This window comes from Pseudonaja textilis, chromosome 2 (genome assembly GCF_049901715.1).
Source record: "Pseudonaja textilis isolate UNSWEBS1 chromosome 2, rPseTex1.2, whole genome shotgun sequence".
Classification (NCBI taxonomy): domain Eukaryota; kingdom Metazoa; phylum Chordata; class Lepidosauria; order Squamata; family Elapidae; genus Pseudonaja; species Pseudonaja textilis.
The window spans coordinates 240,581,337-240,603,819 of NC_141991.1; the positions used below are offsets into that span (position 1 = coordinate 240,581,337).

The window sequence follows — 22,483 nt, forward strand, 5'->3', positions numbered from 1 at the left end:
CTTTGTCATGCTGTTGTTTGTAAGCAGTCTGTGCATCTTGTATCAACAGCTGTGTGATCCGCTGTTTCTTCAGCTTCTTTGCAGAGACAGCATTTGCCATCTGTTGCTGTCATCTCAATTCTGGAATTTTTCTTCTTATTTTTATTATTTAACTGGCCTATATCTTTGCAAATTGATGGAGCATAAAAGAGTTTAGAATTCTTTATATAAAATTGTGCAAAATGATGGTAGGAATGTCAAGATTTCATGCATTTTTCTTGATTGCACAAAATTCCACCCATTTATATTATAAATATGTTTGCGTTCCAGAGAGGCATACACACATATCATTATATGAATACTCTGTAAAAAGAATACATGGTAGAAATCAACGTATTACTAATACAGGGCTTTTGCAGTGATCCTGAAAAAGTTTCCAGAGGTGATAAAATAATTTGCAACAGGGAGATTGGAAAGTACTGATTAAGCTTTTGGACTGAGAAGGCACAAACATTTGCATAGATGCAGATACAAATAGTGACATGATGATAATAATGACGATGATGATGAGGTGGTGTGTGCGTGTGCGTGTGTGTGTGTGTTCACAATTATCGGTTTTATTTTACTTTATTTATAATTAGACTTCCATGGCTGCCCAGTTGGAAAGATTCAGAGCAGATTATATTAAGAACACCAAAAAACCAGGCTTATGTAGTCCAAGCTGCCCAATTAGGACCAATCACACTCATTAAGCACAGTGTACTGACTATCAGGGGAAGGGTGCTAAAACCTGGGAAATGGCGAACAGACTGAGACAGATACCTCGGAAGCCTGCTTAACCTACTGCAGCAATGCAAAAAAAACCTCCCACACTGCAAAAGTTGGTTGCAGCTTCAACTGCTCTATAAAAAACAAACAAACAAATTCTAAACCAACCCAGCTGTGCGTAAGAAAATCAAAACTGTTCCCTGCTTCCCACCAGAAGGAAGAAGCAAGTGGAAGCAGGAACAAGAAAGCAGGATTTGGCAGAAGCAGGAACTGAAGATGGAGGAGATGGTGAATCCTTTTAGGAGTAGCCAACAGAGAGAAAACACAGGGCCAAGAACAAACAGGGTACCATCCGGCACAAGCGATGAAGATTTTTTATTTATTTGTTTGTTTGTTTGTTTGTCAAACATGTACAAGGAAACAAGCATAGGTATGAACATAAATATGAACAAAGGAAGTAAATACAGATAAATGGGGACAGTAAGACAGGGACGGTAGGCACGCTGGTGCGCTTATGCACACCTCCTTTAAGGACCACTTAGGAATGAGGTGAGGTCCACAGTAGACAGTTTGAGATTGAAGCTGTGAGGGTCTGAGGCTGTAACAACGGAGTCTGGTAGGGCATTCCAGGCATTGGCCACTCTGTTGCTAAAGTCGTACTTTCTGCAATTAAGTTTGAAGTGGTTTATCTTGTGTTTGTATCAGTTGTTTGCCCGTGTATTATTGTGAGTGAGGCTGAAGAAGTCATTGACAGGTAAGACGTTGCAGCAGACCATTTTGTGTAGTTCTTCGAATCAGGAGCTGGGTGGCATTGGTAGAGTGCCCTTTTTTTAAAAAAAGGAAGAAAAAAGAACCAGAGTTGAAAAGACAACATATTAGGAACATTGTACCAGCTATTCACGGGCACGACTGGGTTCCTCAAATTACACAGCAACTGGGATGGGGCACAATGCTCCCCAGCTGGAGGCTTTGAGCATCCCTGGTTGCCACTACAATGTAGATGACCTGCTGTTTGAAACCAGCACAAAAGGCGTCCCCAAGACTTACTGGTTCGACCCTGACCACCACCACTACCCTTTTCAAAGCAGCCAGTAAATCTTTTCTCTTTTTTCCTCCCATAATAAAAACAGACTTGCCCAGCAGAACTAAGGAAGAGCAGGGCAACTGGTGGGAAGAATTAATTGATGGAAACAAAGCCTATTAGTCCTTTAACCACATGTGGGCAGAAGCTTAAGGGAAATCTTGGTTTAGGAGGAGATCAACTAAGGCTGTGATTTTCAGGTTAAAACGACCTCCCTGCCTGCCTCCAGCAGCAGTTGGTTGTTTACACGAGTTTCACTTTATTTAGTTTACTTTTTTTAAAAACATTCAGTTTTCTCCCCAGTTTTGTTAGTTGCCCTGAGGAGAAAAACAAGAGACATATCCAATTATTTTCATCCTTTTCCCTCATAGCAAACCGGCATTTATGAGCGAAAGTCTTTCTCTGCTACTTTCCTGACATTAAGATAGACTCAGAGGTGGTATTCAGCAGGTTCTGATCAGCTCTGGAGAACCGGTATCGGAAATTTTGAGTAGTTCGGAGAACCGGAAAATACCACCTCTGACTGACCCCGCTCCCATCTATTCTCTGCCTTCCGAGTCCCAGCTGATTAGCTGGGTCTTCTTTTGTTGCCCTGCACAGGAGAACAGAGCAGGAAAGCAGGTTAGTGGGGTGGGGAGGGAATGGGATTTTGCAGTAATCTTCCCCTGCCACACCCACCAAGCCACATCCACCAAGCCACACCCACAGAACCAGTAGTAAAATTTTTTGAATCCCACCACTGGATAGACTGCGCCCTAAGTGGAGGTTCTATTACTCGACTTTAAAAGGAATTAGGCCTCATTTTCTCTCCATCTGGATCTACACGTGATGTGTAACTTACCGTATATCTTTGCGAGTGAGATTTGTCTGGGCTTGGAATCTAAACAGAGCTCTAGGTTTGCTTACCAGTTGGATTGGGCCTTGCCAAGGATTCCAGGTCCATGGACCATACTAGGAGCAAGCCATGAAAAATCATTTTGGTGTTTTGCAAAAAACAAAAAACAAAAGTTATATTAACTGTGTTTATGTAGTCACCAAAAGCTGGGTTTAATTCAAAGGAGCTGTACATCATACACTGAGGTGCGTAATTCTGCAGCATTTTATCCATCTAGATCAGAGGTGTCCAAACTTCACAACTTATGTGAAGACTTCAACTTCCAGAATTCCTCAGCCAGCCAATTAAAGTTGCCAAGTCTGGAGACCCCTGATCTAGATGGACAGAATATGATGCCTTATCACTTTTTAATCATAAAAACATGTCAAGCAATAGGACTCTCACCTACAGGACAGTTTGTCTAAAGTTGCCTGACCTAATATATCAGGGCTATGCTCCTTTGAAAACTAATTTAGAAAGAGTGCTTCTTCGGCCTTTTTCATCATAAGTATAGAGTTGGAAGGATCGTCAGTGTCATCTAGACAGAATTCTTTCTTGGCCAAGTGTGATTGGACACAGAAGGAATTTGTCTTGGTGCAAATGCTCTCGGTGTACATAAAAGAAAAGATACATTAGTCAAGAGTCAAGAATCAGAAGGTGCAACATTTAATAATAGCCATAGGGTACAATCAGCCATCAAATCATACTAGGAAACATAAAAATCATTAGGATATAAGCAACAAGGTTACAGTCATACAGTCATACAGTCATAAGTGGGAGGAGATGGGTGAAAGGAAGGATGGGAAGATTAACAGTAATAGTAGTGCAGACTTTGTAATAGTTGAACAGTGTTGAGGGAATTATTTATTTAGCAGAGTGATGGCGTTCGGGAAAAAATTGTCCTTGTGTCTAGTTGTTCTGGTGTGCAATGCTCTATAGCGTCGTTTTGAGGGTAGAAGTTGAAACAGTTTATGTCCAGGATGTGAGGGGTTTGTAAATATTTTCACAGTCCACTTTTTGACTTGTGCAGCATACAGGTCCTCAATGGAAGCAGGTTGGTAGCTATTGTTTTTTTCTGCAGTCTATTCACCTCTATACATCCAGGAGATTCTGGGGAATCAAGTCCATACATCTTAAAAGGTGCCAAGGTTAAGAAACACCACCTTAGAGTTTCTTGAAAAATGATCTTTCAATCTTGAAGTCTTACTAGAAAAGAAATGTCTTTGAATACTATGGTGACATGAATAGAATAGAAATAGAAATAAGAGGGGAATAACAATATACATATTTTAATACAGTATAACAAGATGTATGTAATAATAAGAGAGAGGTTTTGAAATTGAATAGTGATAGTATTAGATATGTTTAAACAATATGAACAATGAAATGTAATAAGTCTGAGTAATAATATTATGTGTATTTGTACTAAAATGTATGATACCCAGGTATCACACACTGTTCACGAATTGATATGTATAAGCAATATAAAATGAAACAAAACTTGACAAAAAAATCTTGAAGTCTTCCAATGAAGAATCTCATGGGCCAGCAGTTCCACCAGCTTATATGGCTCATAGAATCAAATAAGTTCCTCCTGAGGTCTAGGTCCCTACTAAACAGTCTGAGTTTAAAGTTGTAGTGTAGTCCTTTAATTACATTTTCAATGGAAAGAGATCTACCAAATAATTAAATGACTTCTCAAAGCACTCTATCCCTATGCTTGATATGCTTGATATTTCATAAGAACCTCAAAAGGAAAAATGTTGAAAAGGTCTGGTCCAAAGAGTAGCATTCCACAATATAATATGACTGAAGAAAAGCACTCAGTTAAGGTTGGAATGGAATGGAATGGAATGGAATGGAATGGAATGGAATAGCATAGCATAGCATAGCATAGCATAGCATAGCATAGAATAGAATAGAATAGAATAGAATATAGAATTCTTTATTGGCCAAGTGTGATTGGACACACAAGGAATTTGTCTTTGGTGCATACGCTCTCAGTGTACATAAAGAAATAAATAAAATACATTCATCAAGAATCATGAGATAACACTTAGTGATAGTAGTAGGTTACTAATAAGCAATCAAATCATACTAAGAAACAAATAAAACAATACAAATTGTAAAAATATCAAGCAACACGTAAAAGAAGAGATAGGTACTAGGAAGTGTTATTATAATCTAGCTGTAGAGGAATAATAGTAATACAGTCTTATTAATTAAGTTGACAGTGTTGTGGGAAGTAGTTATTTTGCAGGTTAATAGAAGAGTGATTTCTGGATTTCTGAATCACAACAAAGAATCACAACTTCTTCTTTACACTGGCCAGATCCTATCTCTCAGACTCTGCCTGTTTAAGGAAGAACGATTGTAGTAGAGAACATGGGAAAATTGCTAGAAATGGCAAAGAGAACAGCTGGGGAGAAGACCAGAGGTGGAGGAGGTTAATCAGTGAAGGACAGAAGGTCTCCACTCCCCAGAAGTAGGGCAATATCCCTCCTAGCATTCCAGAATAGAAGACATAGAATCAGAGGTGTTCATAGAGAAGGAGTAAAAAGACCTGCTTATATATTGGCTCCTTTTTATCCAGATTTTTAAAATTAATTTTTAATTAATCTGGGGCCCTTGGTTGCTCCCAGAGCTTGCTTGTTTGATTGCAGACATTTCATTACCAAACTAGGTAACATCATCCTTGCTAATTTTTAACGCTGTTTTTAATGCTTTAAACTTTAAACTAACTGCTCTGTTGTTGTTTATGAGTTTGCAGGCCCACCTAGAATCTCTCAAGAGTGAAATGGGTCACATATAAATTTAATAAATAAATAAGCATATAAAATTAATAAATAGACAAATGAACAAACAAACAAATACATAAATAATAAACATGGTGACCACAATTGTTTGACTCAAACCCATCTCTTTTTACATCCATCATGGAATAGTGAATTTAGGTAGAGAGTTAATATTCCATTCCCCTGTTTCCAAGTCAGAGGCTTCTGCAGGGGTTGGGGGGGGCATTGACTGGCCCAGATTCATCTGCCCAGTTTAGCCAAAATTGCAGAAAAGCACAATCTGGCTGATTGATAACAGAGAATTTTTTTGAATTCTTTCCCAGGGTGTCTTTCAGCAAAAACTGGGCACAAAATGGCCCTGTGTGACTCAGTGATTCAATCTCTTCTCACAATTAATTTCATACACACACACACACACACACACACACACCATTGGATCTCTTGGACTTGCATCTTTAATATGCTGCAAGTGAGACTATGGAAGCATCTTTTTGGCTGGTATAAATGCACTGCTTTTAATTAAGAATGCTTCCTTTATTTTTTTTTCTCCATTAGAATGTTTTATCCAATTATTTATTCCTATGGGATGTTACATTTAACATTGTATCCTGAAACGATTAGTGAATATTGTTGGTTTTTAAAGTTGCACCCACTGTAAAAGAATCAAAATCCATAGAAAGCCTGCACGTTTAAATATATTTATTCAAACCATTTCTCTTCTCCGATTCCACATATCTATAATCACCCACGTGACCTTTGTCAAGGAAGTTATGGTCTCCATAGGGATTTTACACCAACAGAATAACGTTTCTCGTTTCCACACGATATCTGACTGTTTTTTTTAAAATTACGAATTATTCTTGCAAAAGTGGTTATGGTGAATCATCGGAGCAAAAGGTGGCCTGCTAGACGCTGCTCTTACTAAGATTAGACGAAAAAAAAACCCCACCCTGACGGACGGAGAGTAACGTTTACCTTCTCCTTCCTGTCGGGACTAACTCTAGAACCCGCTTGTCGTCTGAGCGTGTACAGAGTGTCAGGGCCACACCTCGGGTTTCACAAGTCCGCTGTTTGTTTGGAAGCGGTTCTCCTTTCTGCGATTCGCTGGCCTTCCGGGATTCCGCTTGTCTGGGGATCCCTTGAGGATCTGGAAGGGACGAACAGGCGATCAGAAAACCCTACAAGCCCCACAATCCGAGCTGGGAATATTCTCAACAATTTTCTGATCGGAAAATCCGCCGGCGGTCCTTTCGGAGCGTGGCAAAATCGCTGTTTTCGGGGACTCGAGTCTGCGGCGTTCTCAGTCTTAGCCCGCTGGGAAAACAGGGCAGAAACCGAACCCAGCAAAATGTCCCTTTTCTTTCATTCCGAAAACTTTCTGGGTAGGTCAGATTTGGGGGAACCTTTCTTTCTTTCTTTCTCTCTTTTTTCTTTTCTTTCGATTTTCTGTCTTTTGTTTCTTTCTATCTTTCTTTTTCTTTCTTTTCCTTTTCTTTCTTTCTTTTTTGTTTCTTTCTATCTTTCTCTTTCTTCTTTCTTTCTTTTCCTTCCTTCTTTCTTTCTTTTTCTATTCTATCTTTCTTCTTTCTTTTCTTTTGTTTCTTTCTATCTTTCTCTTTTTCTTTTCTTTCTATCTTTCTTCTTTCTTTCTTTTCCTTCCTTCCTTCCTTCCTTCCTTTCTTTCTTTCTTTCTTTCTTTCTTTCTTTCTTTCTTTCTTTCTTTCTTTCTTTCTTTCAGAATCGTTACAAACCAGGCGTGGGAGCGCGTAGCGGTGACATTCGTGCGAGCCATAGGTTTAAACCCAGATTAAGAAATTACCCCTTTCAATGGGATTGTAAAACGGAGGATTAAACTCAATCGAACCGTGATTTGAGTCCTGAGTGGAATTTCGCACAGAAAATCATCCCGTCGGCTGGAGGAACGATCGGCTGTCCTCTTCACCCGAGGTCGCTTACCTAAAGACACCCTTATCGGCTTTCAAATCGCGCCTTTGCTCTACTGGGCAGTCCGTAAAGTAAGTTAACTTTACAGGAGGCGCTCGTGGGTGTCTCTCTGTGTGGAAGAGGCAGATAAATCAGAAATCATTTACAATGGGGGGTGGGGGGGGCGAAGTGGAAGAGAAGAATTAAATATACTTGAAAGGTCACCTTTTAATTAATCCCTTCGCCCTGGTTATGACTCATTGTTTTGATTTGTATTATTTGATTTAAATAAATGGATGGAAATAAATGGCTTTATTTGATTTAAATAAATAAATAAATGGAAACCGAAGCCCCTTTAATCGGGCTCTTTAGAGTAACTTGGAAACTCCTCCGCATCGCTCAAAACTGAAGAAATCGCGAGGCCGCTCCTGCCCTCCGCTTCTTTCTTATCCGGGGCTCGGAAACCAGCCGAATAAAATGCCCAGAAATTGTCCGCACAGCTCATTTCTCTCATAGCAAAGAGCAACTTTTCTTTCTTTCTTTCTTTTTTGGAAAAAAAAATATCTCTCTTCCCTTTAAAAGTCCGATCAAATCACAGTTTACCTTGAATGCATTTTTTTTTTTTTTGGTAATCAAAGTGAGCTTTATAAAGTTGAAATCGGTTTCTTTTGGGGGGGGGCAGGATTCCCAAATCTTGTTTTAAACCTTTTTTTTAATCGCTTCCTCTCCTTTCTGTTTGTTTGTTTGTTTATTTATTTATTGGCTGACTCTGGCCAGGATCTTGCTCTTGTTCTCTTAAAAATCAACTTGTTGTCCCCCGTCCCCACCCGCGGCCTCTGGATCGATCGCAACTGGAAGGTAGCGCGTTGCTTCTCCTCGGAAGACGAAAAAGAGGGCTTCGCTTCTCAAGGCCCCGCCACCCGCCACCCTCGACCCTTTCCCGGCGGCCCTTCCCTCCTTTGGCCCGGCTGGTCAATTTCCAGCGGGACAATTTCCCCTCAGAGCGAGGGGGCGGGGCTTCTGGGGAGGGCGGGGCCTGACTTCCACTCCGGGCTCTCCTACCAGCCCTCACCGGGGGCCAAAAGCCTTCCGAGCTCAGTTATCCCGCAGGGACAGAATCGGCGACGGCGGCTGCCGCGGCGGCGGCAGCAGCAGCAGCAGCAGCGTCCAGGCCCAGGCGGCTGAATCCCGGCATGCGCCTTGCCTGGGCGAGAGCCCGTCCCGCCGGCTGAACCCGGGGGTGGAGGCGGGGGGGAAGAGAGGGGCAACCGCGCGCCGATCTTCTGCTCTCCGGGCACGTTCGAGACCCCGCAGGCGGCTGGGCTAAAAAGCCGCGCAGCGTCGGCCGCGCTCGCTTCCGGACCTGGAGCTGAGCCGCGTCCGTCGGGGCCCAGGCTGATCCGTCCCCCGCCCCGCCAAAGAACCTCTCTTCCCCCCCACCCCCCCTCCAGCGCCTCGGCCTTTCCCTGGCTCGGAGTTCGGCGGGGCGGCGGCTGGGTTGCGCCCGGAGCCGGGAGGAGGCTGGTCCGCAACCCGGCGCTCTTCATGCACCTGCCGCCTCAGGACGCGCTCCTGAGCATGGGCGACGGCGGCGGCGGCGGCGGGGGCGGCTTCTCGCTGGCTGGGCCCCTGGTCAGGAGCCCCGTGTCGGGAGGTCCCCCGTCCCGTCTCCACAGCATCGAGGCCATCTTGGGATTTACCAAAGAGGACCCCCGTCTGGGCAGCTTCCAAGGCCAGGAGGGCCACGGCGGGGCCAAGCCAGGGAAAGAGGCGGCCGAGAAGGCGGGCGCCGGCGGGGAAGGCTTCTCCCAAATGCCCGCCCAGGAGGCGCTGAGGCAGGAGCAGGCGAGCCCCAGGACGGGACGCTTCGGAGGTGAGAGGGAAGGGCGGGGGCGCGGGGGGGGGGAGAGACATCATCAGTCCGTTTCCTGGCACCCATAAAGCTTTTGGATCCGAACCTCCATAATTCCCAGCCCAGAATTTGGGGAGGTCTCATGTGGCATCCGTGGAAAAGTCACATCCAGGAGACTTTTAAATTCCCTTCTGTAACGGTGAAAACGATCGTTTCCTTATCGGGCCCTATTTTCTTCGCCTTAAATTATTCGTAAAAATAATAAAAGCGTGATGGATATTAATAAATAAATAAGAATTTTACTGACATGAAGCTTATTTCAGTGATTTAAACTTAACCGTTGGAAATTTGCTACAGCTAAACTTAAATCACTGAAATAAGCGTTAAGAGCAGTAACGTTTTACTTATTTATTAATATGCATCCCACTTACTGTAGCGTAATAGGGAAGTCCCTTAGGACTGAGGTGCATATTCCATTCCTCATGCTTAACACCAAGTGACAGATATTGGGCTGCCTAACCTTAAGGGCTTTTGTGGGACACATTTGTAATAAAGGTGTTTTTAATTAACCTGGAAAAATATGTTAGTGATGCTTTCCACAGCACCTGTGATGCTTTCCGCAGCACCGGTCCAGATACAGGGGGACTTCAACTCCTAAAGTTCCCAGCCAAGAATGCAGGAAAGTTACAATCCCAAAGCATCTGAAGGATACCAGTTTGAGAATAGAATAGAATAGAATAGAATAGAATAGAATAGAATAGAATAGAATAGAATAGAATAGAATAGAATATAGAATTCTTTATTGGCCAAGTGTGATTGGACACACAAGGAATTTGTCTTGGTGCAAATGATCTCAGTGTACATAAAAGAAAAGATACAATCGTCAAGAGTCAAGAATCAGAAGGTACAACACTTAATGATAGTCATAGGGTACAATAAGCAATCAAATCATACTAGGAAACAGTCAATATAAATCATAAGGATACAAGTGACAAAGTTACAATCATACAGTCACAAGTGGGAGGGGATGGAAAGGCACTGATGAAGATAAAGGAGAATATTTATAACTCAGGTTTGAAATGAGGAGTTCTTGGTGCTCTCTGAGCTTGGTTGTCTAACACTGATGATGTTACCCAGTTTGGCTAATGAAACGTCTGTAAGAAAATCAACCAACCTCGTAGAGTATCAAGGAACCCTCAGATTGATCCCTTCTGTTGGAAACATGTGAACATTTCCAAAGTAGTTTTCTCGCTAAAGACATCCTTCCATTTTCAGAATAGCCTTCATGCTATTTTTGAAACTTGCCTGGTTCTTTAGTTTTCCTCTCCTATGGTGGTTGCCGCCCATATGTGATTTCATCCAAAATGATCTGTCAAAAGAGCACAGAACTGGTGCTCAGGATCTGGCTGATGGATCACATAGCCCAAAAGATCTTGCAGTTTTAATTAGCATAATTTTTAACTAGCCGCTCAGTTTAAAAAGGAAGTTATTTTTTTTTTGTCCTCTAAGAAGAAATTTCTGCACTCCTCATAGGAAGAGATGTGAGGGAGTGATATATATTAAATCAGCTCATTCTGCATGCCCTTAAAATACCCCTGGGAAGTAATTGGATTACTCTCTAAGATGTTGATCGGGGGCCCCCTAAATCTGTGGTTCACAGATCCTTGGAAATGGAAGAGGTGGACATATCAGTCTTAACCGCAGTGATGAAGGATGCCTTGACTTTTAGAGGAATATTCTTACGAGGAAGTCAGCCTTAGAATTAGACTTACTAGTTCCCAGTTCACATACTCCTGCTGGGCAAAGCCAGGGTCTTTTCACAATTTTGTCATGCAAACCATACCATCCTTAGGAGCATCTGATGGACTGCTGTGGGAAACAGAAATTTGAACTAACGCAGGAAGATACTAGGAGCAAGTTCGGAGTCATTATCGTAGATGGTGATGACAATCTTTCAATGTGGGGAAAGAAAAGAGACGGCTTGTGATGCAGAATGACTGTGGGATTCAACGCTTCCTTGTTGGCTAGGGCTTCAGTAGAATACGCAAGCAAGACTAGTGTCCACAACTCCCATTACATCCAAAGTAATAGATAGACCTGAGCAAGTCTGAGCTGTAGGATTGTCCAAGATCATAGATTAAGGGAGCAGGAAAGAAATGAGCAGCTAGTCATAGTATATTTATTATTGAATCCGAACAGTTGATTTTAACGTGAGTGTTACGTCTGTGGAGATACTCAAAAGTGCTTTTTCCAAAAGGCAATTGGACTTTCTTGTTAATCTTTTGTTGTTGTTTGTTTGAAAACATTTCACTTCTCAGCTAAGAAGCATCTTAGGTTCTAGCTGACTGGTGGGACCCAGAAAGATTTATAAATATCAATCCTTCCATTATCAATCCTTCCATTCCCCACCAGTCAGTTAGAACTGAAAAAGCTTCCTAGATGAGAAGCAAAACATTTTCAAACACTCCACCAGCCATCTCCAAGGATCCAACCTGGTCGCGGTGACCTACCCAAATTGGATCCTACAATATTATCCTGGGATGTGTATATTCGCTTTCCTTCGTGAAAACCAAGAAAGTCCAGATGCCTTTTGGAAAAAAGCGCCATTGGGACAACATAGAATTTCAAACTAAATTGATGAAAGAGGAAGCAAAAGCAAAGAACTTAACATTTGCCTAATAACAGAACAAGTTCTATCAATACATATTGAGACAATGCTTGATAGGGCGGTGCAGGGATTTGAACTGAACTCCAAAAAAGAGTTTGGAGTATGCAATGGGATAGAAAGAGCACCTGTTGGCAATCCATTAAAGTAACAGCATCCATTCCCAGTATGAGGCAGTTTCTGAGGGGGGGAAAGCGTGGTTAGCTTAAGGAATTGCTGACACTGTGTTTGAACTCCTGCACAGCTTCAAGCAACTTCTTGAATTCAAATCAGAAGTACTGCATAGTTCAGCACTTAATAGAACACACACAATTTCCTCTTAGAAAATCTCTATTTGGAGTGTGCACCAATAGCTGCATGAAAGCTATTGCAAATAAAACAAATAAGCAATTGAAGGAAATGTCTGGAGGAAAAAAAAATGAAAGGATGTTGAAATCAAGAGAATTTGCATGGATATGCTTGGCATCAACTGAATATTCTGGTGTAAATCCACTTAAAAGTCGATCAGGCTTCCCCTATTTCTCACTTCTCAGATCCCTACTGTACCAAACATTCAGACAACTGCTTGAGCCCAGAGCTGGCTACTTGTAACAGTGATGGCAAACTCTTAGATGAAGACCAGCCCAAGAAGAAGCATAGAAGGAACCGTACCACCTTCACCACTTATCAACTACATGAGCTGGAGCGAGCCTTTGAAAAATCCCACTACCCTGATGTTTACAGCCGAGAAGAGCTTGCCATGAAAGTCAATCTACCTGAAGTCAGAGTTCAGGTAAAAAAAAAACATGCCCTTCCCTTCCCTTCCCTTCCAATGTTGATCTAATTGCACCGTGACATTTTGAATAACTAACTTCTTTTTTCTTCCTTCATTAGAGCATTGCAATCCAACAGCTACCTTGCTTTACTAATCCAATTTAGAAGCACTCTCTTTTTTGTGTGTGCGTTTTTGCCCCTCTGGAGATAATTTCAGATTTGCACCCAAGTTAAATGGTTTGTAAAGGGATTTTCTCTAATCTCTCTGTGTGTGTGTGTGTGTTCTAACATTTCAGACAATAATTATTAGTGTTTGGTTTCAGCACCTGTAACTTGTGGTCCTTTCACTCATGGAATTACGAGCCCATAAAATCACCCATGTAAAAATGCACCAATCTCTTGTTTTCCTTCCTGTAATATTCACCTTGTCTCAAATGTAAGCTTGTTCCATATTGTTTCTGCCTGTATTCTGGGAATAGTTGTATGTATTTGGCGTGCCCTTTCCCAAATTCCCACATTTCTGCAAGCAATTTTCAGGAAGATATGCCTGAAGATATAAAATTACTTAAAAGCCCATGAATAATTGTGTTCTCATTCAGTGTTAATTTGAGCGATATAAATGAGGCTGGTTTCTGTTAAAATCTGATCCAAGTGAATTTCTTCTTAGCCTCGCTGTAAACTGAAGTCTTTATTTGTTCACTTGATTCTGTAAATCTAGGAGGTGGGAGGTCCAAAAATGGAAGATACATAGAAATTTAATGAATTACTTTTTAAATTAGAATACTATACTGTAGAATGATTAGTTGATATCCCACCTTTGTTTTTAGTGCTTCGTTCCTTTAGCTGTTATTTTTCCCTGCAAACTTCAAAATCAGGATGCCCCTTTCTTCCAAATAAACATTTTCAAATTTGTTTGGAGTTTACTTAAAGGAAGTTATTTAGCTATTAATGGGAATTTTGAAGCTGAAATTAAGTCAAAGAAAACAAGAGTGTATTTTAATCACTTCTGTTATATAGTACACATTTCCTTTCTTGTCTCATAAAAACTAATTGTAACATAATTAATGAAAATAAAACCATCATCGTTTCCATTTTAGAGCAAGTGCGTATGTGTCCTTGGCATAAATCTTTTGAACTGCTTGATCAAATCACAAATAAGTCATAAGTTGAACCATTAAGTCAAGCTAGGGTAGTTAATCATTGTGCTTAGCTTGTAACTGCAGTGATTTGAGACTACTGTTCCTACTTTCCATCAAAATTGGCATTTTTATTTATGTAGGACAGCTTATAGACTGTCAGACAGCTTCAAGTACAGAGAACTGAGTTGTCCAGCTGTTAAGGCTGTAGGACAACAGGCATATATAATGCTAACAGCTCTTTGTCAACAAATATGGAACAAGATTGCCTGACCTAGAGATTGGAAATTAATTTTGCATGGTATACTGTAAAGATGAATAGATGCCTTCCCAGAAAAAGACATTGTATCAGATTACTAATGTAATGTAACTTTTTACTAATGAAATATGATTTGTAATCTCTTAATTTGGGGTAGTGTCGGGACAACTGGATGGAGCTGAACATTTAATAGCCAGATGCCCTTTTTAATGTAATTGGGAGGGCAAAAATATGTCAGAATGAGGTCTATGTTTGCATTACACAGGACAATAAGATTTAGAGAATTTCTCTTTTTTATTTTTTATTAAATATTATACTTTCAATAGTAAAAACTACCTTAATACAATTAAAAGAGAGGGAAAAAGTATAGAAAGAGTAAAATGTGGATAGGAAAGGGACAATCTAGAGAATAGAAAGAAAAAAATAAGAATATAGTTAAAAAGAAGGAAAAATATATAAAGAAGTGATTTCCAACTTTCATTACAAGAAGTATAAACGCTTTTAGCAACTCTTCACCTCCTCTTAATTTGCAACTAATGCTGTCTTGATCCCATGTTCCACCTGAAATCCATCAACAAATCCATAAAGCATCACCATTTCAGTTTTGGTATCAGCAAAAATCCATTGCCAGGAATAATAGCTTATTTATTTTAAACTTGGTCAAATAAACCAACTTTATATACCTTCCTTTTACTTCTAACAATCTTAATTTTTAGTCCATTCAAATCTTGTAAATAGAACTTGATTTCTTTTCATTTCTTTTTTACCTCTTCTCTCAAGAGTGATCCAAACTTTTAAAAAAAATCTATTTTGTAAATCGTAAAAGAATTATTCAGGTCATTCTCTTGGTTTATTATTTGTTACTTTTATTTTATTTTTAAAGTATCAATGAATTTCTTTGTAAGCTCAATTAAACATCTTTTCCATATAATTCTTGTAGCTTGTCATTTCTAGATCCACTTTCAATGTCAATACTTTCTTTGTCTTGTCAGATAAATCTTATTTCCCTTTTGCTATTTCTTCCAAAGCATCTTTTTGCTACATTGTCTCCATATCTAAATATACTATGGAAGAGGCAGGATTGAAAACAGTAACAGTTGTAATTAAAATTGGAGATCAAAACACAACTGAGATATGCGGCTCATACCATTTTATGAGCTAGACATACAAAAGATTTCGAAGAGCTCATTTAAAAAAGTGAGAAATCCAGAATAAGGTTAAATATTGAAGACAAAAGGAAAAACAGGAATCATTTTACCTATTTAATAAAAACAAAAATGGGTTTATAAACTAAGACACATTATAAAAGAAATTGTTGTTGGCCAGAGGAATGGCCACTGTCAAAAAACTCAAACATGGATTTAAGTAATGTTGCTCAGAACACAAAGTAGTCTTGAAATGTTTCCGCCAATATATAATTCAGGGTGTACATACTTATTTGTTGGGGCAATGGATATCATGCAAAATAAATGGGAGAATGATTATTTGTCTTTCATAGATTTTATGTGAAGGAGTTTTGCGGGGTTCCCCTCTCTTTTAATCTCTATTGAATTTCTTTTAGCATGACAGTGTCCTGAGTTTCCTGATTAAAAGTAGTAGGAAGTTTTGCAAACAATTTTTAACTGAAATTTTTACATAGGCTATTTAATTATGGGACACTGAGCGTTCCTCAAACTTACTCACTCTTCCATTGGGCACTTGAGTTTTGGTTATGGTATTAAAAGAACTCATATAGCATGGATTAACTTCTTAATAAGTAAATCATTTGTTCTCTTTTTAGTCCTACAAAATAACTTTTCTGGAATGTTACCTCTGTGCAATAGACTTTTGTGGAACCCGGTAATTAAGCAAAAATCTTCAAATTAACTATACCTAGAATTCCAGTGTTTGTACTTTCTAGTCTTTATACTTTGTACATTTGCACTAGGATATTATTAATCTTTATATCTTCACAATAATGTGAAATCACAGCTACCAGTTCTTTAGCTTGTGTTGGCCTTCAAGTGCTTCCTGTAAACCGAAGATGTCATAATGTATCAGTGTATATGCGCAGAACCAAGCTATGTGGCCTTTCACAATTAACTGATGGAAATTTTATCACATTTTCTAAATACTGTCGAAGATTTGGTATGCCGATATCCACTGGAACCACCACAGCTAATTATACTACCATCTTTCCATTTCAGTTTTCAGATCTTGATACTTCTGTAATTCTTTGTCATCTCTGGCATCAATTATCCACACTTTCTCCTTTTCAACCACATTATATCTGGTGTGTTACGAGTCGAGTCTTTTATCAGTCTGTATTCAGAAATCCCACAATTCCCACTATTATTTATAGCCAGCTTCAGTGGACTCTCAGTGACTTACCAAACATAAAACTTAAAAACTTAAAGCAAGACAGCCTGGATTAAAAAGAACCATTAAAATAGTCTTCCCCACCACCCGTATTAATCCCAGGTAAAGGACTAAAGCTAAATTTTAAGTGCCTTTTGGAGTCCCAAGAGTTTATGAATGTTAATTGCTTGTTTCCTCTCTCTCTCTCCCTCCCTCTCTCTCCCTTCTCCCTCCCCCCTCTCCCTATCTATCTATCTATCTTGCACCAACATGTTGCGTTTCCTGCTTTATGGCAAATGGAATACAGGGCGTTTTCTCACCAAATGTCTCTCATTTAATTAAAATGTTTGATGAGGAAGACCTCATCAGAATCTTATGTATTTGGGACATCATTTAGGCTGGCTCCTCAAAAGGGAAAAACATTGACTATGTTTATTTTATTATTTATTTATTTGTGTTTCATATTTCTAAACCACTCATCTCCCTCAGAGAGGGAGACAATGTTGTCCCTTTGGCACAGCCAGCTAAAACTATTGCCAGTTTGTCGTTTTTATTTTAATGTGATGGACAATATCACTTGTTAAAGATATATATTCTGAGGTGGGGGAAGAGTCCTATGAACCAAAATGTAAGAAGAAAAATTTAAAAATAATACAGTTTAATCAAAATTTAAACAAAACATCAGTCTGATTGATGGAAGTGCATTTAAAGCTTCCCCCCCCCTAAGCTTGACTTTTTTATAGGCACACAATCCTTAGCACACTGGTCTAAGTCCAAGCATTGATTTTAAGCCTTCTAAAGTTTGTTCACCCCAGTTTGGGTTCATGTGTAATATTCTCTGGGGCTATGCACAACACTGCAAAATTACACACACACGCGCACACATCCTATCTCCATCAGGGCACATGGCAATTTGCAAAATATAAGAGGACAAGATTCTTTCCTAAGTTGTTACACTCTAAAATTCACCCCAGGCAAACAGCAAATAAAGAGTTGGAAATAAGGAATAAAGAAGGAAGAACCTGCTTGTTCTGATATCTTCGGTTATTTATAGTTGTGCATGTTTGCAGTGGAAGTCAAGAACAAAGGCGGAGGATTTTCTATCTCTCCTCCTCCAATTAATCAAGTAACAGCATTAAAATCAACTCACTCTCAAAAGTGATCAGTGTAATTTTTTTTTTTTTAAAAAAGAGAAAATAATTACTGGAAATTTTTTATAAACCTTACAATTTCAAATCCACTTACTGATGAGATGAGCAGCTATATAAATCAGCTAGATAGATGGATAGATAGATAGACAGATAGATAGACAGACAGACAGACAGACAGACAGATAGATAGATAGATAGATAGATAGATAGATAGTAGGTAGGTAGTTAGTTTGGTAGGTATGGATGGAGGGATGGATATATGATGGATGGATGAATATGGATCGATAGATATATAGATAAATAATAAAATATTGCTCCAAAGACTTCTTCCTCGAATCTCTGGGTTGGGAGAAACTTGACATCGATCTTCAAGGTTACCCCTAAAACTACCAGAAGTTTTTAAAGATAGGAAAGAAGCTCACATTTCCATAAATTACAATCTAAACTACTAAATGCCTACAACATAGATTAGACAAACGTTCATCATCCAGATTTTCCCTTTCTTCCAGTCCAAAAGTTCACTAGAGAAACCTGGATGTCTTATTGCCTCCCTCATGATGATTCATAGATATGGTCTAAAACACTTGGGAGAGGAACAGTTGTATCTTCTCACTTTATTGGTTAAAAACAAAGTCTTCCTCAGGTTTAGCTCAGCTCTTGGGGCTACGTACTGTATTGAAAATAAAACCCTTTCTTCCCCCTCCAACACAGCAGTTCCCAACCTTTTGGGCAACCGGGACTTGTTTCAATTTTTCCACTGACTGGGGGAAAGGTTTACAGTAGGATTTGCACTCCTATGAACATCTAATTGCCTGATGACCTGAGGTGGAGCTGAAGCAGTGATCAGTGGTAGAATTCAAAATATTTTACTATTGTTCTTCTGGGCACGTGCTTCGCATGCGGGCAGAGTGTTCTAAAATGGGCAATTTTAAGCATGAGAACTTACCTTACTGTCAGTAAAATAACTGAGGCACGACTGCCACACCTATCAGCTGAGTTACAAACAAAGGAAATATAGGACAGGAAAGGGGGGGCAGGGGGCCAACTGGTGACTGACACTACCGGATCGTTAGAACCGGTGCGAACTGGCAGCATACCATCACTGATGCTAATCCTGGGGAGTGTTTGTAAATACAGATGAAGCTTCGCTCACTTGCCCACTGCTCACCTCCAGCTGGGTGGACTGGTTCCTAAAGGCCATTGACCACTACCAGTCTGAGGCCCAGGGGTTGGGGACCCCTCCTCTAACTCAGGGGTCTCCAACACCCAGTCTGTGGACCAGTACCCAGCAGAAACTGGGCTGGGCAAACAAGTGAAGACCATCCATAGTGTGATGACCTGGAGTGTATCAAAAATATAACAAAAACCAATATGTAAACAAAGGTCCTTTAATGCCTTCAACTTGGCTTCACCGTTTAATTGTTCACAGTTGAAGATTAAACTATTTTCAAAATAACATTCCAAAAGAAAGAAATACAGTTCAAATTCAAAGAGCAGATAACGAAGCAAAAACCAAAAACAAACCACAGTGAAGAAAGTTCCATGACAGACCAGGATAAATAATTACAAACTTCAGGAAGATAACCAGGCACAGTCTGTTGGAAGAACGCTAACCAAGATAACCTCATCCAGGAATAAAACACTAATTTGTCTCCAGCGTTTGGGAAGAGGATCATGGCCCTCTCCTCCCAAGTAGACCATGTTTTTCCCTAATCCTTTCCTCCCTGCATGCCCTAGGATGGATAGGGGATGGGCCTGGGTCCTCCTCTGACTGCTCAACCGACCTCTGCCCTTCCTCAGCCTTTTCCACTACCTCTGGAGCCACACTTCCACTTCCTGTTGGCTGTTCCTCCTCTCCCTCAGAATCAGTCTCCACCAGGGTCATGACACATAGGATGCAGGAAGCCCACGAAACCACGCCCTGTCCGGTCCACAGAAAACCTTTCTCCGTGGAACCTGTCCCTGGTGCCCAAAAGGTTGTGGGCTGCTGCTCTAACATACACACCTTCATAGTAACAATCATTTAATAATAGTACGTCGTACTCTTTTATGACATGCATGGCCTCCTTCTCTGACTAATTTTGAATTCTGCTTCTCTAGGTTTGGTTTCAGAACCGGAGAGCGAAATGGAGGCGTCAGGAGAAGCTGGAAATGACCTCCATGAAGCTGCAGGATTCGCCCATCCTCTCCTTTAACCGCTCTCCTCAACCTTCTGCCATCGGGACTATTGGTAGCAACCTGCCCTTGGAATCATGGCTCAACCCACCCATGTTGAACAGTAGCCCTCTCCAGACTTTGCCTGGGTTTGTGTCCTCCCCTCAGAGCCTCCCTAGCAGCTACACCCCTCCTCCTTTCCTAAACTCTCCCCCCATGGGACACACTTTGCAGCCCCTGGGGGTCATGGGGCCACCCCCGCCTTATCAATGTGGAACGAACTTTGTGGATAAATTCCCATTGGAAGAGGTGGATCCCCGGAATACCAGCATTGCATCACTAAGGATGAAAGCGAAGGAGCACATCCAGTCCTTTGGCAAACCATGGCAGACCATCTGAACTATTTTTGGAAGAGGTCTCATTTCTTACATCTTCCATTGGATGGATAAAGAGGACCACTGTTCTCAAGAGTAAATTTCAGGGTAGAAGTAAAACGAATGCTCAACAATTAATCAGTGGAACGACTTGTCTCCAGAGTTGCTCCATCACTGGAAGTTTTAAAGAAGAGATTGGACAACCATTTGTCTGAAATGATATAGGAGTTCCTGCTTGAGCAAGGGGCTAGACTAGAAGACCTCCAAGGTCCCTTCCAATTCTGTGATTCTGACAAGCCATCAGTTGCCTCCTCCCATTTCCCTAATTAGTTCTAGGTTTCCTTTGATGGGATTGTAGGGTATTTTTTTTTGAATAAATGATCTCATCATTTGATATCTTGGCTGGATAAAACAAAGACAATTGTAACTTTCCTAGGTGAATTTTGTAAACATTAAAGCACAGATATTTTTGCATTATAGTTTAAAATGGTTGACTTGTGTTTGAAATCATAAGTGAATATGTTATAATGTAATGTATTCTACAGTTTCATAATTTCTTCAGCAGCTGTTAGCCAACTAAATAGCAAAAGATTTAGAGTGATATGGGATGCTTATTAATGGGGCTGAAGGTGAAATGTAAGTAGGATAATTACTACTACTTTTTTCTCTACATATTTTTTTAATTATTAGTTTATAATATACAAAAATACAAAAGCAAATAACAGGAAAAATAAGGGAGAGAAAAGGGAAGGGGACAGAATAGAAAAGAAGGGAAAAAGAAAGAAAAGCTATTGACTTCGGACTCCCTTTGGTGCAATAGAATAAAATAGTAACATCAAATGTCAACGTTTTACTTTTACATAAACTAGACATTTCTATAATAACAAATCTATCTAAAACCCAAAATCGGAGTTTCATTTTTTTCCATCTCAAGCACAAAGTCCAGAAACACTTTCCAAGTAGAAACAAAAATCATTATGCTTTTTTTCTTTAATCAAATCAGTCAATTTGGCCATCTCTGCTAACTCCATCAAGTTTTGTAGCCATTCATCTATTGTGGGAATCAAAAGGGTCCCTTCCATTTTTGTGCATAAAGTAATTTTGCTGCCATCCACATATACACTGCTCAAAAAAATAAAGGGAACACAACTTAAACAACACAATGTAACTCCAAGTCAATCACTCTTCTGTGAAATCAAACTGTCCACTTAGGTAGCAACACTGATTGACAATCACTTTCACATGCTGTTGTGCAAATGGAATAGACAAGAGGTGGAAAGCAGAGGCAGTTAACAAGACATCCCCAATAAAGGAGTGGTTCTGCAGGTGGTGACCACAGTCCACTTCTCCGTTCCTATGCTTTCTGGTTGATGGTTTGGTCACTTTTGAATGCTGGTGGTGCTTTCACTCTAGTGGTAGCATGAGACAGAGTCTACAACCCACACAAGTGGCTCAGGTAGTGCAGCTCATCCAGGATGGCACATCAATGCGAGCTGTCACAAGAAGGTTTGCTGTGTCTGTCAGCGTAGTGTCCAGAGCATGGAGGCGCTACCAGGAGACAGGCCAGTACATCAAGAGACGTGGAGGAGGCTGTAGGAGGGCAACAACCCAGCATCAGGACCACTACCTCCGCCTTTGTGCAAGGAGGGACAGGAGGAACACTGCCAGAGCCTTGCAAAATGACCTCCAGCGGGCCACAAATGTGCATGTGTCTGCTCAAATGGTCAGAAACAGACTCCATGAGGGTGGTATGAGGGCCCGACATCCACAGGTGGGAGTTGTGCTTACAGCCCAGCACTGTGCAGGACGTTTGGCATTTGCCAGAGGACACCGAGATTGGCAAATTCGCCACTGGCGCCCTGTGCTCTTCACAGATGAAAGCAGGTTCACACTGAGCACATGTGACAGACGTGACAGGGTCTGGAGACGCCGTGGAGAACCTTCTGCTGCCTGCAACATCCTCCAGCATGACCGGTTTGGCAGTGAGTCAGTAATGGTGTGGGGTAGCATTTCTTTAGGGGGCCACACAGCCCTCCATGTGCTCACTAGATTTAGCCTGACTGTCATTAGGTACCGAGATGTGATCCTCAGACCCCTTGTGAGACCATATGCTGGTGCGGTTGGCCCTGGGTTCCTCCTAATGCACGACAATGCTAGACCTCATGTGGCTGGAGTGTGTCAGCAGTTCCTGCAAGACGAAGACATTGATGCTATGGACTGGCCCACCCGTTCCCCAGACCTGAATCCAATTGAGCACATCTGGGACATCATGTCTCGCTCCATCCACCAACATCACATTGCACCACAGACTGTCCAGGAGTTGGGGGATGCTTTAGTCCAGGTGTGGGAGGAGATCCCTCAGGAGACCATCCGCCACCTCAT

The 22,483-nt window shown here is 40.8% G+C and overlaps 1 protein-coding gene and 1 long non-coding RNA gene across 2 annotated transcripts; one reads left to right on the forward strand and one right to left on the reverse strand.

Annotated features, from left to right (window-relative positions):
- Positions 1 to 1,582: 1,582 nt before the first annotated feature.
- On the reverse strand, positions 1,583 to 6,702 carry LOC148127436 (uncharacterized). Its single transcript, XR_015742401.1, has 2 exons — positions 6,473 to 6,702; positions 1,583 to 2,779 (listed from the first exon to the last, which is right to left on the reverse strand). It is a non-coding gene; the product is annotated as an uncharacterized LOC148127436 (long non-coding RNA).
- Positions 6,703 to 8,509: 1,807 nt separating this feature from the next.
- Positions 8,510 to 20,580, forward strand: RAX (retina and anterior neural fold homeobox). Its single transcript, XM_087927415.1, has 3 exons — positions 8,510 to 9,293; positions 12,471 to 12,709; positions 19,674 to 20,580. The coding sequence occupies exons 1-3, from the start codon at positions 8,966 to 8,968 to the stop codon at positions 20,124 to 20,126; spliced, it is 1,020 nt and encodes a 339-aa protein (XP_087783541.1). The 5' UTR covers positions 8,510 to 8,965; the 3' UTR covers positions 20,127 to 20,580.
- The last annotated feature ends 1,903 nt before the right edge of the window (positions 20,581 to 22,483 follow it).